General features: G+C 35.2%; 6 protein-coding genes and 1 long non-coding RNA gene across 7 annotated transcripts; 3 read left to right on the plus strand and 4 right to left on the minus strand.

Moving 5' to 3' along the window:
- Positions 1-5331: 5331 nt before the first annotated feature.
- LOC104735885 (apyrase 2) lies at positions 5332-9261 on the minus strand. The gene is made up of 9 exons (XM_010455754.3): positions 8491-9261; positions 7725-7853; positions 7565-7621; positions 7392-7484; positions 6906-7111; positions 6619-6710; positions 6263-6480; positions 5980-6169; positions 5332-5710 (listed from the first exon to the last, which is right to left on the minus strand). Exons 1-9 carry the CDS (start codon positions 8812-8814, stop codon positions 5598-5600), a joined length of 1422 nt encoding a protein of 473 aa, XP_010454056.1. The 5' UTR covers positions 8815-9261; the 3' UTR covers positions 5332-5597.
- A 46-nt stretch (positions 9262-9307) lies between these two features.
- On the minus strand, positions 9308-11278 carry LOC104735886 (putative aquaporin SIP1-2). Its single transcript, XM_010455755.3, has 3 exons — positions 10450-11278; positions 9782-10057; positions 9308-9689 (listed from the first exon to the last, which is right to left on the minus strand). The coding sequence occupies exons 1-3, from the start codon at positions 10744-10746 to the stop codon at positions 9531-9533; spliced, it is 732 nt and encodes a 243-aa protein (XP_010454057.1). The 5' UTR covers positions 10747-11278; the 3' UTR covers positions 9308-9530.
- A 402-nt stretch (positions 11279-11680) lies between these two features.
- On the plus strand, positions 11681-13329 carry LOC147929279 (uncharacterized). Its single transcript, XM_087480555.1, has 2 exons — positions 11681-12119; positions 12755-13329. The coding sequence occupies exons 1-2, from the start codon at positions 11681-11683 to the stop codon at positions 13327-13329; spliced, it is 1014 nt and encodes a 337-aa protein (XP_087336681.1).
- Positions 13330-15059: 1730 nt separating this feature from the next.
- On the plus strand, positions 15060-16145 carry LOC147929280 (uncharacterized). The gene has a single exon (XM_087480556.1). The coding sequence runs from the start codon at positions 15060-15062 to the stop codon at positions 16143-16145; it is 1086 nt and encodes a 361-aa protein (XP_087336682.1).
- Positions 16146-17513: 1368 nt separating this feature from the next.
- On the minus strand, positions 17514-18411 carry LOC147929281 (putative OVARIAN TUMOR DOMAIN-containing deubiquitinating enzyme 8). The gene is made up of 4 exons (XM_087480557.1): positions 18380-18411; positions 18236-18290; positions 18044-18118; positions 17514-17909 (listed from the first exon to the last, which is right to left on the minus strand). The coding sequence occupies exons 1-4, from the start codon at positions 18409-18411 to the stop codon at positions 17514-17516; spliced, it is 558 nt and encodes a 185-aa protein (XP_087336683.1).
- A 349-nt stretch (positions 18412-18760) lies between these two features.
- LOC104735888 (uncharacterized) lies at positions 18761-20309 on the minus strand. The gene is made up of 3 exons (XR_015578931.1): positions 20260-20309; positions 19722-19938; positions 18761-19528 (listed from the first exon to the last, which is right to left on the minus strand). It is a non-coding gene; the product is annotated as an uncharacterized LOC104735888 (long non-coding RNA).
- A 2305-nt stretch (positions 20310-22614) lies between these two features.
- On the plus strand, positions 22615-23072 carry LOC104735890 (NAC domain-containing protein 40). Its single transcript, XM_010455758.2, has one exon. It carries the CDS (start codon positions 22617-22619, stop codon positions 23070-23072), a length of 456 nt encoding a protein of 151 aa, XP_010454060.1. The 5' UTR covers positions 22615-22616.
- Positions 23073-23704: the final 632 nt, after the last annotated feature.

Here is a 23704-nt window from a genome sequence, read left to right on the forward strand (position 1 = left end):
CATGATGTAAGTATGTAACATAATAATGAGATAATGATGATGGATATGATGTCATTCAACATTGCTCAAAGTCATGGCCACCACCACCACAACCATATATCAGGAGGCATCCGTATCTCTGTGTGTGTATATATAATATTTATGTGTAAATTGGAAATCTTAGAAGCTAATCTCACTAATTAAACAAATAGTTTACATAGGGACTTGTGGATCAAATTGACGATCTTCTTTACTATAAGTATAGTCCAATCAATAACTCAAATAAAATATACACCCAATTATTTGTTTCGTAGTTTGAGACAGACCACATATGTATCTTGCAACTACAAGAAGTTAGGATCGATGTTATTGTTATTGTTGGTAGGAATCTAATTTTTATATACTATATTTAATACTCCATATGGCTATTTCGAATTTAGCAGCTATTTCTTTGAATTTTTTTAACAGCTATATCTGTGATTAATGTTATAAAGTAAAAAGGAACTTAATTTTCTTTTTTTACTACCGCAGTTTGGTTAAAAACTTAAAATTCAATGCACGCGATACCATCTTAAACCATGCGCGGATATGAATACGTCGTTTCTATTTTTTTTAGTTCTATTCATTTTCCGTCATTTAGAGAAATTACTTTCGTCGTGCATATCAAATATTGTAACAAAGTTACTGTTACTGACTTACTGTTACTGTTATTACGTACCAACGTATATTATACAAAAAATGTATTGTAGAAATGTGTTGTGTTTGATCTTTTTTTTTTTTTTTATATGCTCGTCTATGATCATATGTCTTTTTTTCCGTGAAAAATACTCATATATCAAACACAACATTAGCATACGTTATTAACTTATTTGTTTACGGAATAATTATATGTAACTTATATATAACTTTCTCTTTTAAACTTGTTTTTCTTATATCGAAGCTGTATTTATCTTTGAGACAAAATCATTTAGATGAATTTCTTAGATGTTTATATGAGTATTATAGCCAGCTAGTATACATATATATTTATCTTATAATCTAATAAATTGTGGATGAAGATACATTTAATTAAATGGTTCAAATCTAAAAATGTTGACAGTTGTATTTTGAACATTAGAGTAATTTTTTAGTAATCCCATCTGTATATTCACTAGAATATTAAATATGATGGGCAGTCTTGCGTCATTTGGAGAGGAAGAACAGAAAAATATAATATTGTTAAACGATTATTTAACACACAATTAACTATTATCTTATCGATTAGTTAGGAAAATTAGATTTGTAAATTTTGAAAGTCAATTTGCCAACTTTTTTCCTTCGAGGGCTTTGCTAGTTAGCGGCTTATATAGACTAGACTATTCTGTCATACATGTTCCACCTCACCATATTCCTACGTATGTATGTGTATACATACACATTCGTATATATTTTGACAAAAACAAAAAAACACATTCGTATATATACATTTGAAATTCTTAATGTTTGGAATAATATAGTCATGATAAAATATATATCCTCTCTGTTTCATATTAACTGTAGTTTTACATTCTTTTAAAAAATTTCTTTCAAAGTAAGTGCTGCAATAAATCATTATATTCTGATAGTTAGTACTCCGTATTACTCTCTTTGTTTCACAATAAATATCTAGTAAATGTAATTTTGATATGATACAATTAAAGAACATGTTAAAATTTATCTGATACTCTTTCGGTTCAAATGAATTTCTTATTTTTTTAATGTACTCAAGGTTAAATTAGGATTTCATACCAATTTTTACATTAAAAAGTTAAAACACACAAATAATCCTAAAATAATGTAAACAGAAGGAATAATTTTTATGTTATAGACCACATAATTCAGATCTTCTGCCATTGGATCACATTTATTTTAACTATTTTGTTCATCTTTAATCTTTCCGTAAAATTCGTTGTATATGTCGTCTAGTGTTATAAATCATCAAATTTCATTTTGTTTTAACATCATTGAATAATAACTATTGGTTAATATATCATTCATTCTAAATTTATCATGAGTGGCGAAGAAGTTAACTGATTTTAGAATTTGTTTATTTAAAGTATGTTGAATACGTTAAATCACTTATTTGAATTCAGAAAGAAAATAAACTATTTGCAAAATAAATTTGAGCCCTATCATGCTTTATGTGTAAAATCGTCATAACCTTCATGATTTCATTTCGTCATTCTAAACAATATTAAACTGAATTTGATTTGTAGTTGAGTTGTTTGTGATAATATTTTTGATATGACATCTCGTAAAATCAAATATGCATATTGTATGTTATTGATAGAAGAATCTTTTGAAATGGTTCGATATGCTTGTAATCTCTTCTTCGATATGACATCTCATAAATCCAAATTAATATGCATAGTGTATGTCGATTGAGGAAATTTTTATCCAAAATCATTATGATCACATACGCATATCGTATGGTTGAAAAAAAAATTATTTAAGTAGCAACATGCTTTTAAGAAGTATACATCTACGCGTGTATTCATTGTTTCCTAAACACGTATATATGTAGTTAATTAAAATGAGTTCATACGTGCAAACAATAGCATAAGATTTATGCCGTAAAGATCATCATACCTAATTAGGGGTAAAGCCTCTCATCATATTTTTGTTTTAATAAACCAAAAATTAGCACGTCCAAAATTGTTACTAACTTAGAACTTAATTACTAGCATCGATCACAAAAAAATACTATCAATATGTTTATGATTATAAGACTAGACAATTATATTTTCATAAACTTACATACCTAAAATTTTAAAAAGGTAATCCAAAAGTGTTTACGTAACACAATTTTCTGATATATATGCTTATATACTTTTATTATATGGCTATATATATATTTGTTTACAATAAAAATAAGAATTCATAATAGAATGCTAACGCTTTCAGAAAGCTATGACATAAAAACATAATAGTTTACGCGGAAATTTTGTTATATATTTTGACAGTGTATATATTAAATATATATTATCAATTTCGATCATTTTCATTTAATTAATTCGTGATTGATCTTAATTAGAAAACGACTTATTTGATCTTCGGTGTAATTAATTGCTCCCCCATTGCAAGACAGCTAATCAACAATACATGTATTTAAACGTCACACACGCACATATGTGGACATACACAGGATGAAGCATGGAAATCAAAACTTATTACAGCAAATGATACAAATCCAAGTGTGCTGTGTGCATCTACACCAAAATATGTTAAACAAAATAAGTAAAGAAAGGATGATATTTCCACAGTTCAATTATTTTAGCTAATGTATGGGTCATAATAAGTAAGTGTCACATCGATAAAATTATTTAGCTCACCAATCACAACCTGATACTTATTCATGCGTGTTCATCGAATAATCCCTAATAAGGTTATTTTCTTCTTTTTTCTTTTATTATAATTAGGTTCAAACTCAGATTTGTTCTACGTAGGAAGAAACAATCGTCTCTTTAGTTTAACTCCAATGATTCAATTTCACTTTTTTTTTTAATATACAAAAAACTTTCATATCAATATAGTCTTCTATATAAGATTGATCATTAATCTCTTAAACGTTTGTTGTCACCATAATCAAACTACTGAACAAAACTAGAGATTGATTATCATTTCATCAAGGATAAGTCTTTTCAATATGTGAAAGGTAACACTTAAGATTCTTCGTTGAAAATAAATGTGTTATATGTCGTCATTTTTATGGACAAATTAATATTATTGGGTTTGCTTTATTCTATTTGTTAAAATTCAAATGATGCCCCAATAATTCATTGAAAAATAAAACTTAGCTTCACCATGAAGCTTGAAAATATGCCCCCCTTTTCTTAGATATCAACGTAAGTTAATTTTTGAATCCTGATTTTCTTTTTATATCATATGATTTAAACAGTGATTAATATTTGCACATGATATCATATAATATGTTCATTATATATTGAAAAAATTTGTAAATTTCCTTGCTATGTAATCCTAAACCAAAAAACACTTCAAACTTTGAACTTAGGTCATGAACCCAATATGCTGCCGTTTGTTCTAAAAATTAAATCCGTCTCCATGTAGCTTATATATATAATCATAATTAACGTGCTAAATTTTCTTTACAAACCGAAATTTGTTTTTTTTTATCAGTTTTCTATATGTAACCATGGTAGATTTATGAGTCAAAATCCCAAACTAGTTTTCAAGCCTGTAAGACTCTAAGAAATAAAATATATATATATATATTTAATATGTCTAGAGAAAAAAAAATCAAAACGACTTTTGTAAATGGTGAAAGTCTATTTTTGATAGGGGGAAAAATAAACCTTTGGAAAGAAAATTTTGTCAAAATTCAGAAAAGGTAAAATACTAAATTATTTTTGTTTTTGTGTAATTTTTCGGGAAGAAAAAAATCCAAACTGTTTCAGAAATCAGAAGCAATAATACATGCATGGCTTTTTTCAAGCTGGTTCTATCAGAAATTCAGAATGGTTTTGGAATTTGGAGCAACATCAATCTTCAGTGTTCATAATGTTTTTTTTTTACAGAGTAGGATATATGTGCCTTCTCAGTCTCAGGCCATACAAAATACAAAAGACCATTGAGTATTTTGTAATTCTTCTGAATACCTTCTTACCTATATTTTTTTTTGCTTAACCTATCTTATTATTACTGAGGTTGAAATCTTCGTGTAATATAATTAAGGTTAAAATGACGGTGATTTAAGTGATATATAATAAGTTTTAAAAACATGCTACGTATGAAAAAAAACATAAAAACTTGCTACGTAGATTTCATGGTTTTGAAAGGTATATTTCTCCTTTGTTCAAAAAAAAAAAAAAAAAAAAAGTATATTTCTTTCGCCAACCAATTTTTTTTTTTACTATTTCGTCGATTAATTAGATTACTTCGTGATTTTTATGAAACTTTTGGTTCTATTTAGTAAAGATTAATATATATATATATAATATATATATATATATATATATATATATATAAAATTTAAAAAGCCAAATAAAAGGATGAATCACCGTTTGTTGTGTGCAAGTAATTGCCTATCTTTCGAGGGACAAGAGCGGGGAGACAATAACTGGAGTTCAATCACCACGTGGATTCACGAAACACCACAATCACAACAGACGTCCTTATCACAATTATTTAACTGAAAACATAAACATGCGAAACTGTAATATTTTTTTGATAATTCTTTTTTATTATTAGACGAAATATCATCTGTGTTGTTCCCATATCAAAAAAAAAATGCCAGAGACAAAAATAACAAAGTAAACTCATGATTTGTTCACGACAATATAATTTCATGAACAAATATACACGAACTGAAAAAAAGATAAGAATGTTGCAATCTTTCCATAAAAATATAAAAAATCGAGACAAAATAAGGTTACGCTATTTTACAAAGAAGAATCAAAGATCTGGAAAAAAGTAGATATGTATATTAATATAAGTAAAAAAAAAAACATTTTCTCTAAATACGATTATTATAATAAAAAATGATAAGTGGCTTTAAGGATGATAAAAATTGAGGTAAAGAAGAAAAAGCTTTGGGAGAAATCAAAAGAATTAAGGTTTTTGTCTAATTCCCAAAATGTTCCTCACGGTGAGGATACGGCCTCGATGGCGCTACCTAATGGCCACGCAGCTTCCACGGCGTGTTCTCCGTATTTTACCTTTTTCACTAATGTTATTGTCTGAGATGGCTCCAATCCTGTTTTATTTTTTACCACAAAAAAAGCTTACATTAGACAAAATCAAACAAACACTTATAGTAATTATAAAGAAAAATACTTAAAACTTGTACTGCATGCAGGACCAGACCATCCTAAACCTAACTTTATTTAACGTAACTTCGTTTCTTTATGTTTTTTGGTGTAATCATATATACTAAACCTAAACTAAATTTTTGGACTCTATTGACCGTTGAAATTGGATTGTTGTTTTTATGAGTTTTAAGGTCACTATAAAGGAGATACTAACCGAATCCATCAATGAGCAGAGTGTATTGGTAAACGAGATCCATGCACAAGTAAGGCAAATTCTCTTCCTCCACAAGCGGGAACTTTGATTTTCCCTCTTCCAGATTCATACTACAAGCTTTCTTTGCTGCTTTCTCAAAGTCCTTGGGACGAACTGTAGCAACCGGTTGCTTTGGGTCAACAAATCCAGCCTGTGTCAAATACCAACCCATTGTACCGCGTTTAACAAAAAAAATTACAGGTTGTGTGAAAGCCTTGAGAAACAGTGTTTTTAGTTCAAATACCTCAGCAGCACGGTCAAAGAAAAATGAAGCAACAAACATATTCTTTTGGCCACCACCTCGACCACCATTCCAAACTCCACCGAATGTGCATTTCATGTGTGTACACAGTGTATCATTCACTTTTAGTGAGTTGATGGTTATCCTTCGGCACTCATCAAGACTCGCACCAGATGGTGAAGCAGTGCCTTTAAATTCTTTTCCTCCATACTTGTACTTACCTACAGTGAATAAAGTATGTTAGAAGAAACCCAAATATTGATCCAATATTCCTAAGAGCAATTGCATATCCTGAGATTTTCTTGCAAAGGAACGAGAAGATAATGCCAATAATCAAAACAGACAAAACAATCTCTCACCATCATAGCCTGTCACGACGCAGGGGTTGTCTGAATCGTCAGAAACTTTCAAAATCTCTGCTCGGGCAGCCAGTAATCCGTAATGTAGGTAACTACAAGCAAGAAGAAGCAAATAACAACACCTCACATTAAGGATTATGGATGAACGAAAGACCAGAATGTCTAATGAGTATGGCAGTCCAGAACATATGCAAATGAAGAGGAATAACTGCCGGTTCTTTGGGACTCGTTAGTATAAGACAATTCAAAGACACATTAAGTCAAGAAAATCACAAGAGGTGACAAACCTGTGAACATAGAGGAAATACTTCCGTCCCTTCAGGTACATTTCTCTGACATATGAATCCTCTCCTTCTAATGGTTTTGGTGCTTTTGCAGCATCTTCCTCAGATATAGCATATGCCATTTGAACAGACCCCCCTCCAAGATCAACCACTCCAACAGTATCTGAGTATGGTTTTCCCAAGTTCCTTAGCAAGTAGTTAATTGTCACCTGCAAAGTCGAAGCCAAATAAGACGAAATGCCAGCTTGATTAGAGGTTGGTTCGTGCCCAACAGCTTGAAATATAATACTATATAACATACTATACTTCAAACTGTTACGGTTGCCATACTGAAACACTTGTAATTGAATAAGTAAGAACTAGAAAGGATACCAGTCCAGAATTTACTTCTAGATATGTTGACGATGAAATTAAAGGTATGGATGCAGACACATAAGATATACAGCAAGATGACTTCTTGTAAGCACTAACAAATGTGGGAGAACATACCCACTGATAAGAACCTTCCTGAGTACCATCCAGTACAGTTACAGCATTTGCCTCAGTTTTCAGCATGCTTCTATCTCTCAAGAGTTCCCTAACCTTATAAACAAAATCATAATAAAGTATAAGAGCCAAGGGACCTAGCGAATGTGACTGATAATATATTGAAATATAATTACCGCTTGCAAAATGTTCTCAGATGCTTCATGACCCAGCGTCCTCAAACCTGCCGTTGCCTGACAAGATATACAGAAAATCACTTCTGATGATTCACAAAATAAACAAAAATAATATGAAAGAGCTTCAATTATCTATGCGGGGCAGAATTCATTTCCATACTCCAACTCTGACAGGTGTCTTTGGACGCAACTCGCGAGGAACAGAAGCTTCTGCTTTGTCAAGAAGAGAGACCAAAGAGTTTGCTGCTTGCCGGGGATCAGTAGGATACGCACTCAACCCTGGTTTTAGCTGAAATCAAAACAGTAAACAGCTTAGAGCCAAAGTTCCAACAAGCACCAATAAAGGGAAAACCAAACCAGAAATTCAAGCCACTGCGATATAATGAAATGCTAGTTAGGTGAGTTCAAGCTTCATGTTGATTCCGGTAACACAGATTTCATGTCAATTCTATACACTGAAAGCAAATTTATACGCTTTAGGTTTATCTAATTGAGCTCTGCCTCAGGGCGAGGCAAGAAAATGCTATGATCAAATCTAGAGGAGGATCAAATATAGAAACTTACAGGACTTGAGTGCCTTCTTTATCAGTCAAACAAACAAAAAAACATACTATAACCTCATTCTTTCAAACGATTTCGACATGCCGGTGCGATGCGATTGTTAGATCAAGGAGATAGAGTATGAGTGGATTTCAGTTAAGCTCTATCCAACAGATATGAATGAATATGCTCTGGCTACATAGTCCAAGTCTTTTCACACACTAACAAGTACCAACCATATTAGCTTAAATAACACAAATGCACCACTAATCACTATAAGAATCTGAATCAAGTCTCGAAAACGACACAAGATCTATCAAGCAGTGCAGGTAAACGGTAACTCTTTAGTGTCAAATCTAGTAGGAAACGGAAACAATGAATCACACCTGTAGAAAGAGCTCAAGTTCATTGCCGAGAGGGATAAGATCCAAGTTCTGATCAAAACAGTAAACATGTACACGGCTACCAGAACTCCCAGCATCAAAAATCACAGCGTAATTCTTCGGACCTCTCGAATTAGGACCTCCTTTCCGATTAAGCACATTGTACTCCTCAACGACGGAATCAGAAGTCGATCTCCCAGGCATTAGCAGAAGAACAAGAGCGATCAACACAATGGGAACCGAAATCACAAGCACAAGACCACGGTGGCGCTGGATCTTGTCAGCGATAGATTCGTGCCGCCCAATTCCACCACGCTTCGCCGTCATCTTACCTCCGTCGGCAGAGTCAGATGTAGGAGAATGGTTACCTGACTCCAGAAGCTCAGTTGAAGAAGGCGAACGGTAGCGTATCTTACCGTTGCCGTTGCCGTTGCCGGTGCCGGATGACGCCGTGGTCTGCGGCGGATCCTGTAACGGCTCCAGATTCGACGGTGGATTATAAGAGGCGGCTTGAATCGCCGGATTTGATCTGGAGTATAAAAGCCTGGATCCAACACTTGTGTGCTCGATCCCAGATCTGTTTATTTGTATTTTTCAGCAAATAGATACAAACAAACAAAAGACGTTATGGGTTACGATTGCGGGAGATGGTAACTCCCGTAAACTTTGTTACAGTAACTCCCACAACGAGCTTTTACATTAACCCAATATAATTACTGTATAATTTCTCAGTAATGTTTGCGTGATTTGCATTAACAACCCCTAAATTTTCATAACTCCGTTGAATCAAAATCATATAAGATTGTAAACCAAAACCGGATTGACACAACCACAACCAAACCAAATAAATTATTAAAACTAAACCAATGATAGTAAACCGGACGAGAGTGAAAAGATTACGTACAAACCAGAGAAATATGACGTGACGTCGGACATACGAATCCATGAAGAGAGCAAAGAAACATATATAAAAAGTCTACAAAGTACAAACGATCTACAGTACGAGTACGAATACGAACAAATGTTGACTCAAATACTTTTCCTCAGGCTTTCTTCTGTTTCTTCTGGACCAGACTTGGCGGCGGAAATAGAATTCGAAAGAGCATAGCAGATAATATAGCTCCCGTGAAGGAGCTAACCCAATGCACATAGAAATGGTCCCATGTATTGTGAGACTTGTATATGTATGCCCATCCAAATGCCTACACATATATTGCAATATAAATTAACCACAAGACTATAATTAACAATATATTGAGTAGCTATTAGGATCAATGAATGATAATGAACTTACAATGGCGGGATTCATGAATGGTCTAGTGAAGTTAGATCCTACGACAAACACTGATACGGTAGCGAGAGCGAGCAAGAAAGTTTTAGCGAGCAGTATTCGGGGACCTCTTAGGATTATTAGTAACGCCAAGAATGTAACACTGAAACTTAGAATCACTTCTGCGATAGCTCCAATGTGTGCATCAGCTTGATACGAAGGCTTTCCTCCAATCATAGTCCTATACTTTTCTGGTATCATCTCCATGATCGTTATCGCACCTCCTGCCGCACCAACTGCCTGAAATTAAAACATAACATCACATAAGGAAACAAACATGCCAGCTGGTTCCAGTTGGACTCAAAAAGACATCGCAGCATGGACACACACAAAAGAAACTTCACAAAAAGCCAAACAAACCAAAAAAGATAGTTTGATATTCCTGGTCTAAGTAGATCAACACATTGTTGATTTTTCTAACCAAAATAAATGTAAGAACATTCAACTACAATGTGTAAAGATAATAACTTTATTAAATAATTCTAATTCGAAGAGACCGACAAGACACACAAAAGCGAATACTTATATGAAAAGATGTCACAAAGTATTAAAGGTCATAATCATAAGTTCATAACAGAAGGAGAACTTGGTTTGGTTTCAAAAGCTAGTTAGTTTAAATCATAGCCACACACCTGAGCAGGAGATCTAATGGCCAAGGAGATGAGAGAATCTCCAGAAACGCCGGCGGTATAAAACGCAGCGTTTCCACAAGGATTGAAGCTAGCGCCACCAAGGACGTCTCCGATAACAGTAAAAATCGAGATGGAGACGAAAACAACCAACGTTGAGATCACCAGAGGTGCCCAAGTGATACCATGAAACCCGGCTGCGGAAACAATCGCCGCCGTCTGTATCCCAAACGTCGCCGAGAGAATAACCCACAAAAAGGTTATCACCATATCGCCTAACGCCGACTTGACCGCACTCATCGTTAGTCACGTACCTCTTCTTCTTTTTTTTTTCTTCTCTTGATCGTATTGGTTTAAGAAGATCGTTGTTATATTGTTTTTTTCCTTCTTGAAAATCAGATGTTTTTTAGTCCACTCAAAATTGTATTCTTTATAATTGCAGAAGGAAAATGATATGTATGAGTGACTCACCTAACTGATAAGAGTTTTTGGGGAAATTTCGAGATAACGGGTTACTGATTATCCCAAAATTTGTATAAAAAAATAAACTATTTTTAGCTTTTATTTTGTAAAAGATAAATAAAAAGTTTGTAGAGAAAAAAAGAGTATTATGCTTATTACTAGAGAGGGCCTATTTATTTCCAAAATGGGTTTGTATATAGATCTAATGAGTTAATTTGGACAATTAATCTTATCTCTTACTTTGCTTTGTTTCACTTATCTTTTTTAATGTACAAGTATATAATTCCCAAATGAATGAAGACACTATAAAGAACAGATACATATTACATATTACCTGTCTATTACCTGTCGATATGAATTGGGCACATACAACAACTTCTTGTCTTTTCCTTTTTTCCAATATACTAGTGTCAGAGTAAAAACAGAGTAATATTTGACTCTTCTTTGTTTGAATATTTGACTATCAGTAAGATTTGTTAAACAAAATAACAAAGGAAAAAAAAAAAAGCAAGACGAGGATAACGGAAGAACATTTTCATATACTGATGACAACGGTCTCTCACTTAATATAGTAAGATATTGATTTGACCTAATTAATCAAATTTCGCAAACCCTAGAAGAAGAAATATAATTAATTTAATTTTTGGAGTCGCCAACGAAGGAACATTACTGCCTCGAAGATGGAAGGTAACTCCTACCGTTTTAGAGTACCCAGTCCAATCGTAAAACGACGTATCCTAAATCATGCTTCTCGCAAATCAACGGTCAAACAATGTTCGTCGCTAATTGGTCCCGGAAAATCATTCCAACCAAGTCAGAATTGTCTATAATACCTGTATGGTTGGATTTCGTTGGCGTACCACCGGAATTCTTCAGTAGAGAAGGACTCGAGCACATAGTTGGACTAGTAGGTCATCCGGTTTGTCTTCACCCCCAAACTGAAAACCTGACTAACATCGAGGTTGTTAAGGTCTACACAATCATCGACCCTAGAAAACCCATTCCAAAAGTTGTAAATGCCCGTTTTGAATCAGGATATACCAAGCGCATCCAAGTCTTCAGTCCATGGCTTCCTTCGCTTTGTTCTCACTGCAAGCAGGTGGGACACACTAGCTCAAGGTGCTCCAAAGCCCCAGTCACTTGTACTGTGTGTGGCTCTGTAAAGCACCCCTCTTCCATTTGCCCTCGAGCTAAGAAAGAAAATCAGCAAGGTACAAGTGGAGCAGCTTCCCATCATTGGCACAAGTGCTACAGTCTCTCCTTCCCAGCACTCACCACCAACAGCTCCTGTTATTACTCGTGACTCCAACCCAGACGAGGCCTATTCTGAACCCAACCATTCCCGCCAAGGTCATACCGACGGTTAATGCCCCCAGTCAGATTTCACCGCCCGGTTTACCTTTCTCAACCCGACAACCCCCATTAAATGTGGCTTCGTTGGGGCTTGAGGAGGGTGAAATCTGCGTTGATCTTCGCTCTAACCAGTTTTTTCCACCAGGTGTATAAAGACTCTGACCCCGATGGCGCTGCCTCTCCCTCAAGTCAAGACAGTCTATCTAAGGAAGATGATAACCCTGTTGATGATTAAGACCGTTTCTTAAAAGTAGTCTCTAAATGTATGTTGAGGCAGAAGTTGAGAAAAGCTAGGGCTAAAGGCCCTTCAAACCTCTAACCATATCCTCCTTTAATGGATATTTTTTGTTGGAATGTAAAAGGGTTTAACGACTCAGTAAAGCGACATAGTTTTCGGAAATTGTTGCGTAGTAATCAACCGCTTTTTGGTGGGATAATTGAAACCCATGTCAGTCCTGTGAAAGATCCAGTATAGTATTGGATGTCTTACCAGGTTGGAATTTTGATGGTAATTATGATTTCTCGGATTTAGGCAAGATCTGGATTGTATGGCATTCATCGGTTCAAGTCACTATCCTCAGCAAATCTCTGCAGATGATTACTTGTCTCGTGAAACTGCCTTTTGTTGCTACGGAGCTAGTCATTTCTGTAGTTTATGCGTCTAATGTGAGTTCTGCGGCTAGAAAGCCACTTTGGAGTGAATTGGAAGAACTAGCTCTCTCCCCTACTGTGACTGGCAAACCTTGGACTGTCCTAGGTGACTTCAATCAATTTCTGTTTCCGCATGAACACTCCAACATGGATCAGAATGCTCAACCAAGAGGTATGTTAGACATCTTTAGATGCTTTACAGATTCTGCTCTTTCTGACCTGCAATACCGCAGAAACACCTTTACCTGGACGGTGGGGTTTGTTGCAAAAAAACTGGATCGCATAATGGTGAATGATGACTGGAATTCTTTTCCCCCCTCCTCCTTGGCTGTCTTTGGCGAGCCAGGATTCTCTGATCATAACCCTTGCTGTCTTTTCCATGATTCACATAAGCAAAAGAGAAAGAAGCCCTTCTAATTCCTTTCATTGCTAAATCGGCACCCTGAGTTCGAAGCTTTGATAAAGATTTGGTGGGATGGGTTCCAGTTTGACGGTTCCAACATGCTGGAACTCTCCAAGAAGCTTAAGGAGCTTAAACCGCTGATCAGGGAGTTCAGTAGAGATAACTACTTGGATCTAGAAAAAAGGACGAGTGAAGCTTATGATCGCCTTATTCACTGTCAGCAAACCTTGCTCTCTGCTCCTTCCCCCTCTCTAGTTCTGCAAGAATCAGAGGCTCATAAAAACTGGTGTACCCTGGCCCTCGCGGAGGAATCATACCTCAGACAGAAATCACAGATCTGTTGGCTCGAAGAAGGTGACAAGAACTCAAGGTTTTTCCACCGTGCTATCCAATCAAGACAAGCTAAAAATGAGATTATCTTTCTCCTTTGACGACTGTGACCAGATAATTGACACCAGTCAGGAGATCCAGGATTTGGCCATTAACTTCTACCAAAAGCTTCTTGGTGAGCAACTAAATCATTCCACCGCGTCTACCCAGTACATTTCCTCCCTTGTCCCCTAGGGATGTCCTCCTGAAGCGATCAGAGTGTTCTCGGCGCCTATTACCCCTCTGGAAATCAAGGTAGTTGTTTTTTCACTTCCAAAAAACAAAGCTCCTGGTCCGGATGGGTACCGTGCTGAGTTCTTCACTGCATAGTGGGATACAGTAGGACAAACTATCATCAACGCCGCTATGGAGTTCTTTACTTCAGGCAAGCTACTCAAGCAGTGGAACGTCACAATCCTCTCCCTGATCCCAAAGACTCCAAATGCCCAAAGAATCTCCGAGTTTCGACCAATAGCCTGCCTTAACACTATCTACAAAATAGTTTCAAAGGTTTTGGCAAACCGGATCAAATTGGTTCTCCTTCATCTGATTTCAAGTAATCACTCTGCTTTTATTTAAGGTAGACTTCTGGTGGAAAACGTACTAGTGGCAACAAAATTGGTTCAAGGATACAACCAGAACAACATTTCTCCGAGAGGCATGTTAAAAGTGGACTTAAAGAAGGCGTTTGATTCAGTTCACTGGAGTTTCGTCATTAATACTCTTCAAGCAATGGATTTTCCGCCCCACTTCATCTCCCTGATTAATGAATGCATCACCACGCAAGTTACTCAGTTTGTATAAATGGTGAGCTGTGTTGTTACTTCAAAGGTGAGAAGGGTCTGAGACAGGGAGATCCCCTGTCTCCTTATCTCTTTGTTCTAGTCATGGAAGTGTTCTCCAACATGCTCTCTCTAAACTATGACAATGCCCATATTGGACTGCATCCCAATGCCAGTGAACCAAGGGTTTCTCACCTAGCTTTTGTAGATGACATCATGGTATTCTTTGATGGATCCAGTCAATCTCTTTACATCATCGCCGAGGTCCTCCAAGACTTTGCTAATCTCTCAGGTTTGGCTATGAACAAGAACAAAATAGAATTATTCTTTGCTGGCTTGAACCAAGTTGAAACCTCTCAGATCTCTTCTCATGGTTTCAAAATTGGTTCATTACCCATCCGCTATCTTGGTCTTCCATTAATGCACCGAAAGCTTAAGCTTACAGAGTACCGCCCCTTACTGGACAAACTCATTACTTGTTTCTCTTCCTAGACCGCCAGATCCCTATCATATGCGGGCCGAGCTCAGATGATCGCCTCTGTGACATATGGGACTCTCAACTTCTGGATGTCAGCCTTCCTCTTACCTAAAGGATGCCTGAAAAGGATTTAAAGTCTATGCTCGAACTTTCTCTAGAACGGGGATGCTACCAAGACAGTTTCAGCAAAGGTCGCATGGCAAAGCCTCTGTCGGCCCAAAACCGAAGGAGGGCTCGGGTTTCGAAACTTCGCTGTTTGGAACAAGACACTTTGTTTGAAACTCATTTGGAGGTTCCTAATAGTGTCGAACTCCCTGGGGCCAAATGGTTAAAAAACACTAAGGTAAAAGAAGAGGTTTTTTGGTCCATCGACGCGAAGAAGCAGACCACTTGGACCTGGAAAACCATCCTCAACCTACGCTCTTTTGCTCCTCTGATAGACTTTATGGGACCTTCGGGTCCAGCCCAAACAAGTATCCTGCTAAAAGAGACAGTTTCCAATGCGTGCTCCTCCGTTGGCTGGAATCTCAGAGCAGCGAGGTCTACTCAAGCGGAGGACCTTCAAATCTACCTCACCTCCATTGCGCTCCCTCTCGATCTCATACCTGATTCATACGTTTGGTGCATTGAAACAGATGAGCTTGACAACTACTCCGCAAAAAAGACCTGGGAGGCTCTCCGACCAAGATCAACTCTGCAACCCTGGACAGCTCATGTCTGGTATAAAGGTCATATCCCTAGACATGCTTTTTTCATGTGGTTGATGCATTTGGACAGGTTACCAACAAGAGAGAGACTAGCCAGTTGGGGTATGCACATTGATCCAACTTGTTGCCTATATGGGTCTTCTCTGGAGTCATGGGACCATCTCTTTCTTCGTTGTGAAGTAAGCGAGATCCTTTGGAGGAAAGTGACCCATCGTCTGGGATACAACACTTTCTCCTTTCACATGTGGGTTGCTCTCTCTGCCTGGCTCGATACCAAGGACAACACCTATCCCCGCTGTCTCCGCCGTCTTGTAGCCCAAGCTACCCTCTATGGCCTATGGCTGGAGCGTAACAATAGATACCACAACAACATCTGTACTGACGCTCAGGTCCTCTTCAAGGGGATAGACTGCCAAATCAGAGATGCGATACTGGCAAAGAAACATCGCAAGCAGTTCAGAAACGTCCTTCAAATCTTGCTCAAATATGATTAGTCTCTCTTCTAATCAAAATGCATAGTTTAGAGCTTTCCTTTTTTATTATTTTTTGGCAAGTATTGCTCTTTTGTTTCAAACTGACTGTATTCAATTACAGAGCTTTCATTCTAATGAAATTCACATAATTTAAAAAAAAAAAATTAAATTAACTTCGATGAATATAACATGTTACTCTCAAGTAACTAGATCTCAGGTTATTATTACTTATTAGTAGCATAAATTCGTTAATGATATAGATTAGCTAGTAGGAATTAGAACGTGAACATATCATAGGGGTTCCAAACTTAAAAGAAAAACTTGTGGTCTGTTTCCTCAAGTAAGAAAGGTTAAACTAAACTAAAACAGTGAAAACTACCATATACTGCACATTTTTGCTTCTTATATCTTATTAACTGTTCCGAACCTAAGCTTCTGACTATTGGAAACCAGACCAGCCCACTACGAAACCCATACAATTATTTGTTTTCTTTTGTATCTCTCCTCTATAAAATATATTTTTCAAAATTTGATACTGGATATGGGCCAGTCTTTTCCCTAACTGCATCTATTTATTTTATTTTGTGAAAAAATTAATGTATGTTATTCGCTTTGAAATTTATAGCTAATCTTATATATATATATATATATAGGCCACTCTTTTTAATGATCTAATTCATTTTGAAATTTATATTAATAATACTAATAATTTGTGTATGCAAAACCGCCCTAGAGGCAATATCTCATTATCGGAACTAGATTGTTCTTTAAAGAAAATTATCACAATTATCCAAAAAAATTATAACAATTATCAAAAAAAAATATCACGCCTGAACCATGCCGTACTCCCTCGCTAATTGGAACAGAAGTAAGCACAATTTATGTTGTAAAACAGAGTAAAAGTATAATAAAACAGAACGCCAAACAGAGGAAGATGGAAAAATCTTACTAAAACGTTATGATAAGGCACGTACATCTATCCTAATTCAAAGGAACAAAGCAGATTATAATAAGGGCGTCTATACCACAAGCACAAGGTCCACAACTAACAAGGTATAACATTCATGTTGTGTTTCAAAATGTCTCGCAAGACTCCATAACGTGCCCATTAATATAGCAATCAACTTGTCAAATGCATGCATATACTCTTAATTATAGAAAAATGAATTATCTTCTTGGTCAAGTAACTGACATGACATCAGAATAGTGAAAATGGTGTTTTACTGTTCTTCTTGTCCCTCTTCTCCTTCTTCACCTTGGCCTTCTTCTTCTCCTCCTTCTCTTTCTCATTCCTTTCCTTCTCCTCCTCCTCTTTTTTCTTCTGCTCCTCCTCATTTTTCTTCTGCTCCCTCTCCTTCTTCTTCTGTAGCTTCTTCATCGGGGCAGAACCTAAACCTGAATCTGAAGTAGCCAACAAGACGAAGAGTAAGAATGATACAGTATTTCTCTCTTGTAAGATTTCTCTAAAGAGGAAAAGATGAGGTATACTATGGAGAAAGAAGAGAAGGGTAACCTTTTTTTTTTGTGGATGGAGTTGAAATGGATCCCTGAGAGATAGCTCAAATGAATGACTCTGTCGGGTTCTTTTTGAGACTTGGGCAAAACCTCAATGAATGGAGTCTGTTTGATTGATGTAATGAGTACTATTTTGACCACATACACATCAGCAGCGGCTTTTAATGTGACTTCATCGCCCCATTCGGAGTTCTTGGACATGTTCTTGACATAGTCGGAGAAGTTCATGTTATTAACAAATTCTTTGTACATCTTTGGATGAGATTTAAGCTGATGAGGAAATTAAACAGCGTCATCAATCAATCAATCAATCAATCATCATCATCATCATCGTATAAAAACAAAAAGAAAAAAAAAAGACAATCTGCAAATTAAAGTTAGGAAAAGTTTCAAGACTGAGTTACCTGTTGTACGATTTCTTGTCTAACAAGTTTATGAGAATCGGAGGTTTTATAAAGTTGATCAGCTAAAGCACGGAACTGAAATAGAATTGACAAAAACAAGAAAGGGGTTATACATAAATCATAATACGATCATTAAACAAATATATATCAAGTTGGTTGAATATAATTTGAATTAGAAACAACATTCATTGCCTGGCAATTTCCATCACTTTTCATCTTGATTTCGGTGAAACCTTCCCACTCCAATCTGAAAGCAAGGAAAAAAAAAAAAAACATAAATAGTTGAGATATATCGGGCAAAAAAAGTTTGGTTGAACAAGTTTACAAAAAGAATACCTATACTCTAGTATTTGGCGGGTGTTAGACATCTTTTTAGAGTTGTGGTTCTAGTTTTACCAAGAAAGATTAAGAACACAAGAATGTTTGAAGAATAACTCTCTAATTATCTCAAAGTAAATAACTCAAAACTTTAAGCTCACACAATCTCTCAATCTTAATCTCTCTCTAAAACTCCTTACAACTTCTGCAGACCTTAGCACTCTTTTTCTATAAAACACCAAAACCAATTCCTAATAGGAACCGAATAACATTATGTCTAGATATCTCTTAAAAAATAAATCGATTAGGAAACCTGTCGTAGGGTTAGATTTGAATTACAATTCTTTTCCAATTATATGGTTCTTTTATAGACCGAACAAAAAGGAAAGTTAATAGATGTTGAAAACAAAAAGGAAAGTTTTGCAGTTTTTTTTTTTTTTTTTTGACAACAGAATACAAGATTGGCTCAAATGAGCCAATACGAAGAAACATTGTTTACATAGATAACATTCAGACAGTCTTTTAAAAATTTAAATAAATAAATAAATATAGTTCATTATATTATTTTTGGTATGATTTTTACGAGAATTATCTTGACCAATGCTCCACGTTTTAACGCCGCCGTAAGATCCATCATCCCAAACACATCCCCCTGGACCACCTCGTGCATCCAGCTTGTAAACAGGCGGAGACGATGGCGTGGTTAGAGAGCCATGTACAAAGTAAACTCCAAGAGCGTCGAGAGCATTACCCGATCGTCTATGAAATCCTACGATCTTCTTTTCCCCGTCCTCAATATCAAACTTTGTACCAGTGGTAATTCCAAGCAAGTTTGGACCAAACAATGGAGACTTTCTACCCTTTGAGGTCTTGAAGACGAGGTTTGCGATCACCTCCGTGGCACATATATAGAGAAGACACACCAAAGAGGAAAAGATGAGGTATAATATGGAGAAAGAAGGGAAGGATAACCTTTTTTTGTGTGGATGGAGTTGAAATGGATCCCTGAGAGATAGCTCAAATGAATGACTCTGTCGGGTTCTTTTTGAGACTTGGGCAAAACCTCAATGAATGACGAGGTTTGTGATCACCTCCGTGGCACTTAGCCACTCCGCGGTAGTTTCCTTCCACCGCTATGATGTGTTCGTCCGGATATTGAAGTACAAACTGTATAATGAATTAATCATCATTTCAGTCAAGAAGTTAACACTTATTAACCAACCAAAAAATCAAGAAACTAAAATATACGAAATAATTTTTTTAATTAACCGAGCTTGTCATATTGTTGCTGTGGGAGTTGCAGAAAATTTATGTAGAAAATTAAGAATGTGAAATAACGGAATAAATGCGGCGGGAGAACCTCTTTGGGTTGTTGAGCTATTTTCCCATATTTACTTGTTACTACTTGGCCGTCTTCCTTCACATACTCGAATTTGACGTATGTGATACGATTGATATCTTGACCTACGTACACTTTTCTTACACCCTCGTACACATCGTCGTCCCATTCACGCCCTCCTTCACCACCGTAGAGTGCCACCTTCCGGTAGAGTTTGGCCATTTTGAATCGTCAAATACTGTAAAATGAAAACAAATTACTAAAATATCAAAACCCAATATTAAAGTACGTATATTTTCAAGTTTTATAATTAATTAATGTGTCCTAGGCCGGATCTGTAATTGGTGGTACCCTATATATCCTATTAATTAAAATGCAGAACAAGACAGACCAAAATGATCCAAGAATCACATAGAGAGCAATCAACTGATGTTGATCGATCTAATATTATTATAATATAAATCAACTGATGGTATAATATAAATTAACAAAACTCAAGGTGTAGCTAGTTTTTTATAAACAAAGCAAAAAAAAACTTGAGAGAGATAGAAGAGAGTACCAGTAAATTATTGATCTCTGATGAGTGAGAATGGAATGAGTGATAGATATATCGATGAATGTGTTTAACTATGTATATTTATTGACACCCTTTGGAAACACGTTTTTTGTTGATTTCAATAATTTTAGTTATACTTGTAAGTTAAAACTAACTCCTGATTGACGAGAGACGGCTCTTCTTTTTCTTTTCCCTTTACTTAATTATGAAAATATATGTATATAAGAAACAAAATCTGTTACTGTACATGACCAGCCCTAAAAGAAATGAGTGATTCCAAGAGCATGTCTACACTTGTGGGCGATAGAGGTCACGAGGGATTCTCTCACAAATGCAATATACACTACAATATGTCCATTGTAGCATTTTGTCTTTGTATTTTAATGGTCCCATCCACGTCTTCCTTTCATCACCTCAAAGTGTCAACAACATCCGGAACATCCATTTCGAGTCTTCAAATCCTGAAAGTAATATATAAGAACGTACTTAATTAATATGTAGCTTTATAATTTTTTTCTAAGCTTGATCTGTTATTGGTAGACACCAACACGATGGTAACATTTGTAGCCTATTCTCATTTCTCAAATACATATATAGCACAAAACACCAAAATGATCCAAGAAATACACACACATATATATATATATATATATATATATATATATATATATATATATATATATATATATATATATATATAGAACGAGCAACTGATGGGTAGGGTAAACTATTCACAGTGTGACGTTGATAGCTCTATTTTATTGATGTGCTATATAAATCAATGACGATAAAAGTATACTGTGAAATATAATATTTTAAAATGCATCCGCATATTACACTAGAGTTTGCTCATACGGTGACCCTTCCGAACATTCCACTCGATCTTGTCTTTAATATTTTTATAAACGATATCTTAAAAAAATAGCCACTGATGATGATTCGTGTGCGTCTCTTGTTTTAATTATTGTTGACACTATTGCCATCTCAGTAGCCGAGAGCTTCGTACGTGTTATCTCAGTCACTTACGTTAGACATGTAGATTAATAATGTCTTAATTAAATTTTATTTTGTAATAGTTCAGAAATCTTTTGCATGTCATTTTCTTTTTATTTTAAACAATTTCCAATTTTGTATATCAGACCAAAATTTCCTGGAATTTTATGAGAAATTAATGATGGCACCTGAACAGCTAATCTCCAACCAAATTTTTATGAGAAATTAATGGCACCTTAACATCTAATGTCCAACCAAATTAACTGTAATTGTCTTTACTCGTTATTATATTGCACAGTCTAGTCTAAAGAATAGTTCAAATATGTTCTATGATCTCGTTCATCGTTTTCTTGAACAGTCTAGTTACTCTAGTACTACTACTGTACATATTGCATATAATAGGAAATCCAAATTTAATTACAGCTATAAAAAAATTGTACATATTTTAACAAAAAATAATACATATGAGACTATCCTTTTGAACATCATGTTCCTCCAAAATAACTTTCCTTTTTGTAATTAGGTCTATAAAAAAACCATAAAACTCAAATAACCAACCATCCGAAAAGAATAATTCCAATTAGCTTAAATCTAGCTTCAATCCCAAATCTAAAAGATGCCTAACACCCATACTAGAGTATAAGTATGCATTGAACGATTTTTTTTGTAAACTTGTTCAAAAATTGTTCGATGCATATCTATAAAATATATATTTTTTTATATTTTGTATCTCTCCTCTATAAAATATATTTTTAGAAATTTGATATTTGGATTTTGGTATGGGTTAGTTTTTTCCCTAACTGCATCTATTTATTTTTGATTTTGTGAAAAATTAATATATGTTATTCGCTTTGAAATTTATAGTTAACCTTAGATATAGGCCAGTCTTTTAAAATGATCTAATTCGTTTTGAAATTTATATTAATAATACTAATAATTTGTGTATGCAAAACCGCCCTAGAGGCAATCTCATCATCGGAAAAAGATTATTCTTCAAAAAAATTTATCGACTTAAACATTTTCTTTTTAAAGGAAACTGGATTATTTGTATTGGATTACATACGAACAAAAACTTATAAACTTTATTGTGAATTTGTTTGGATGTTTTTTTTTGGATAAAACATACAAAAAGAAAGCGAGTAAATTCAATATAACAACAATCCAATAAATAAAATTTTGCAACGAACTTTCCTTTTTGTATGTTTTTATATATATCTAAAATTAATCCAAAATTAATATCCAATAGACGGTACTACAACTCTATATATATACCCCTCACGAGGTTCATTAATTCTCTCTCAATTATACCATCTCGTTTTTGAATTTTTCAGACAGTTGCTTCGAGGAATTCCAGAAAGAAGAAGACGATGGCGATGGTTGACGAGTGTTACGCTGATGATGAAGAGGATGAGCTGGTTGGCTTTGGATTTAGTCCTTCAGAAGAAGAGCTCATACGCGATTACCTTCTGTCTAAGCTTGGCTTCGACCAAGACCAACGAAACAAGATCTTCACATTAGAAGACAAGGAAAACAGCTACGCAGAAAAGCCGTGGCAGCTTAATCACACAAAGAATGATATCTTTGAACCTAACGAGTGGTTTTACTTTGTGAAACGGAACCGCAAAGTAAAAGGTTGGAAAGACACTGGAGGGTTGAAATATGTAAATGTCGTGTCGAGAAAGACCGGTAGAGTGATTGGGAAGAAGAGGAATCTCAGCTTCTACGTCAAGAGCAAACCGAGTGTTTGGACCATGACGACTGAGTATTCATCTATCGACAAATCCTTCCGAAACCAAGTTCTCTGCCACCTCAAAGGACCATGATGATTCTGCTTGGTGAATCTCAAAGAATGATTATGGAAGACGATAGCTTTGCTTCTCTTTATTTTTAAGTAGTTAGTTATTTTATTTCATTAATCATGTTTCGTTGAAGGTGTTCTTTCGTAATCTTGATTATTTATGCCACCTTTTTAAGTCAAAGGAGAGTCTCCGATCTATATTTTCTTGTATATTTCAATTCAAGACACAAAAGATCATTCAAGCGTTGCAAGTTTTCACATGTTGTTTTTCAACCTTCTCAAAGTTTTTTTTTTTTTTTTTATGCCACCTTAATTTTTAGGTCAAGGAGAGTCTCAGATGTTTTCTAGTTATATTTCAAGACACACTGGTCATTCAAAAGTCAAAGATGTTTTCCTCTTTTATCCAGGAAGACATTAGACACAGTACCTCTTAATCTCATCTAATATATGACAACAATGAGATATTAGTAGATTTACTTGTGAAATATACAAAATAAAGCTTGTTATCTAGCTAAAAGCAAATTAATTAACCTCTTAATTAAAACCTTCATGATAAGAACTTATGTTTTGTACGTTAGTACGTATCAATAGAAAAGGAAAGTTTGATGGGGTTCTTGTTTTATTTATAAGTCCATATTATAAAATATTAAAAAACAA

Source organism: Camelina sativa, chromosome 13 (assembly GCF_030686135.1).
Source record: "Camelina sativa cultivar CO46 ecotype springtype chromosome 13, ASM3068613v1".
Lineage (NCBI taxonomy): Eukaryota > Viridiplantae > Streptophyta > Magnoliopsida > Brassicales > Brassicaceae > Camelina > Camelina sativa.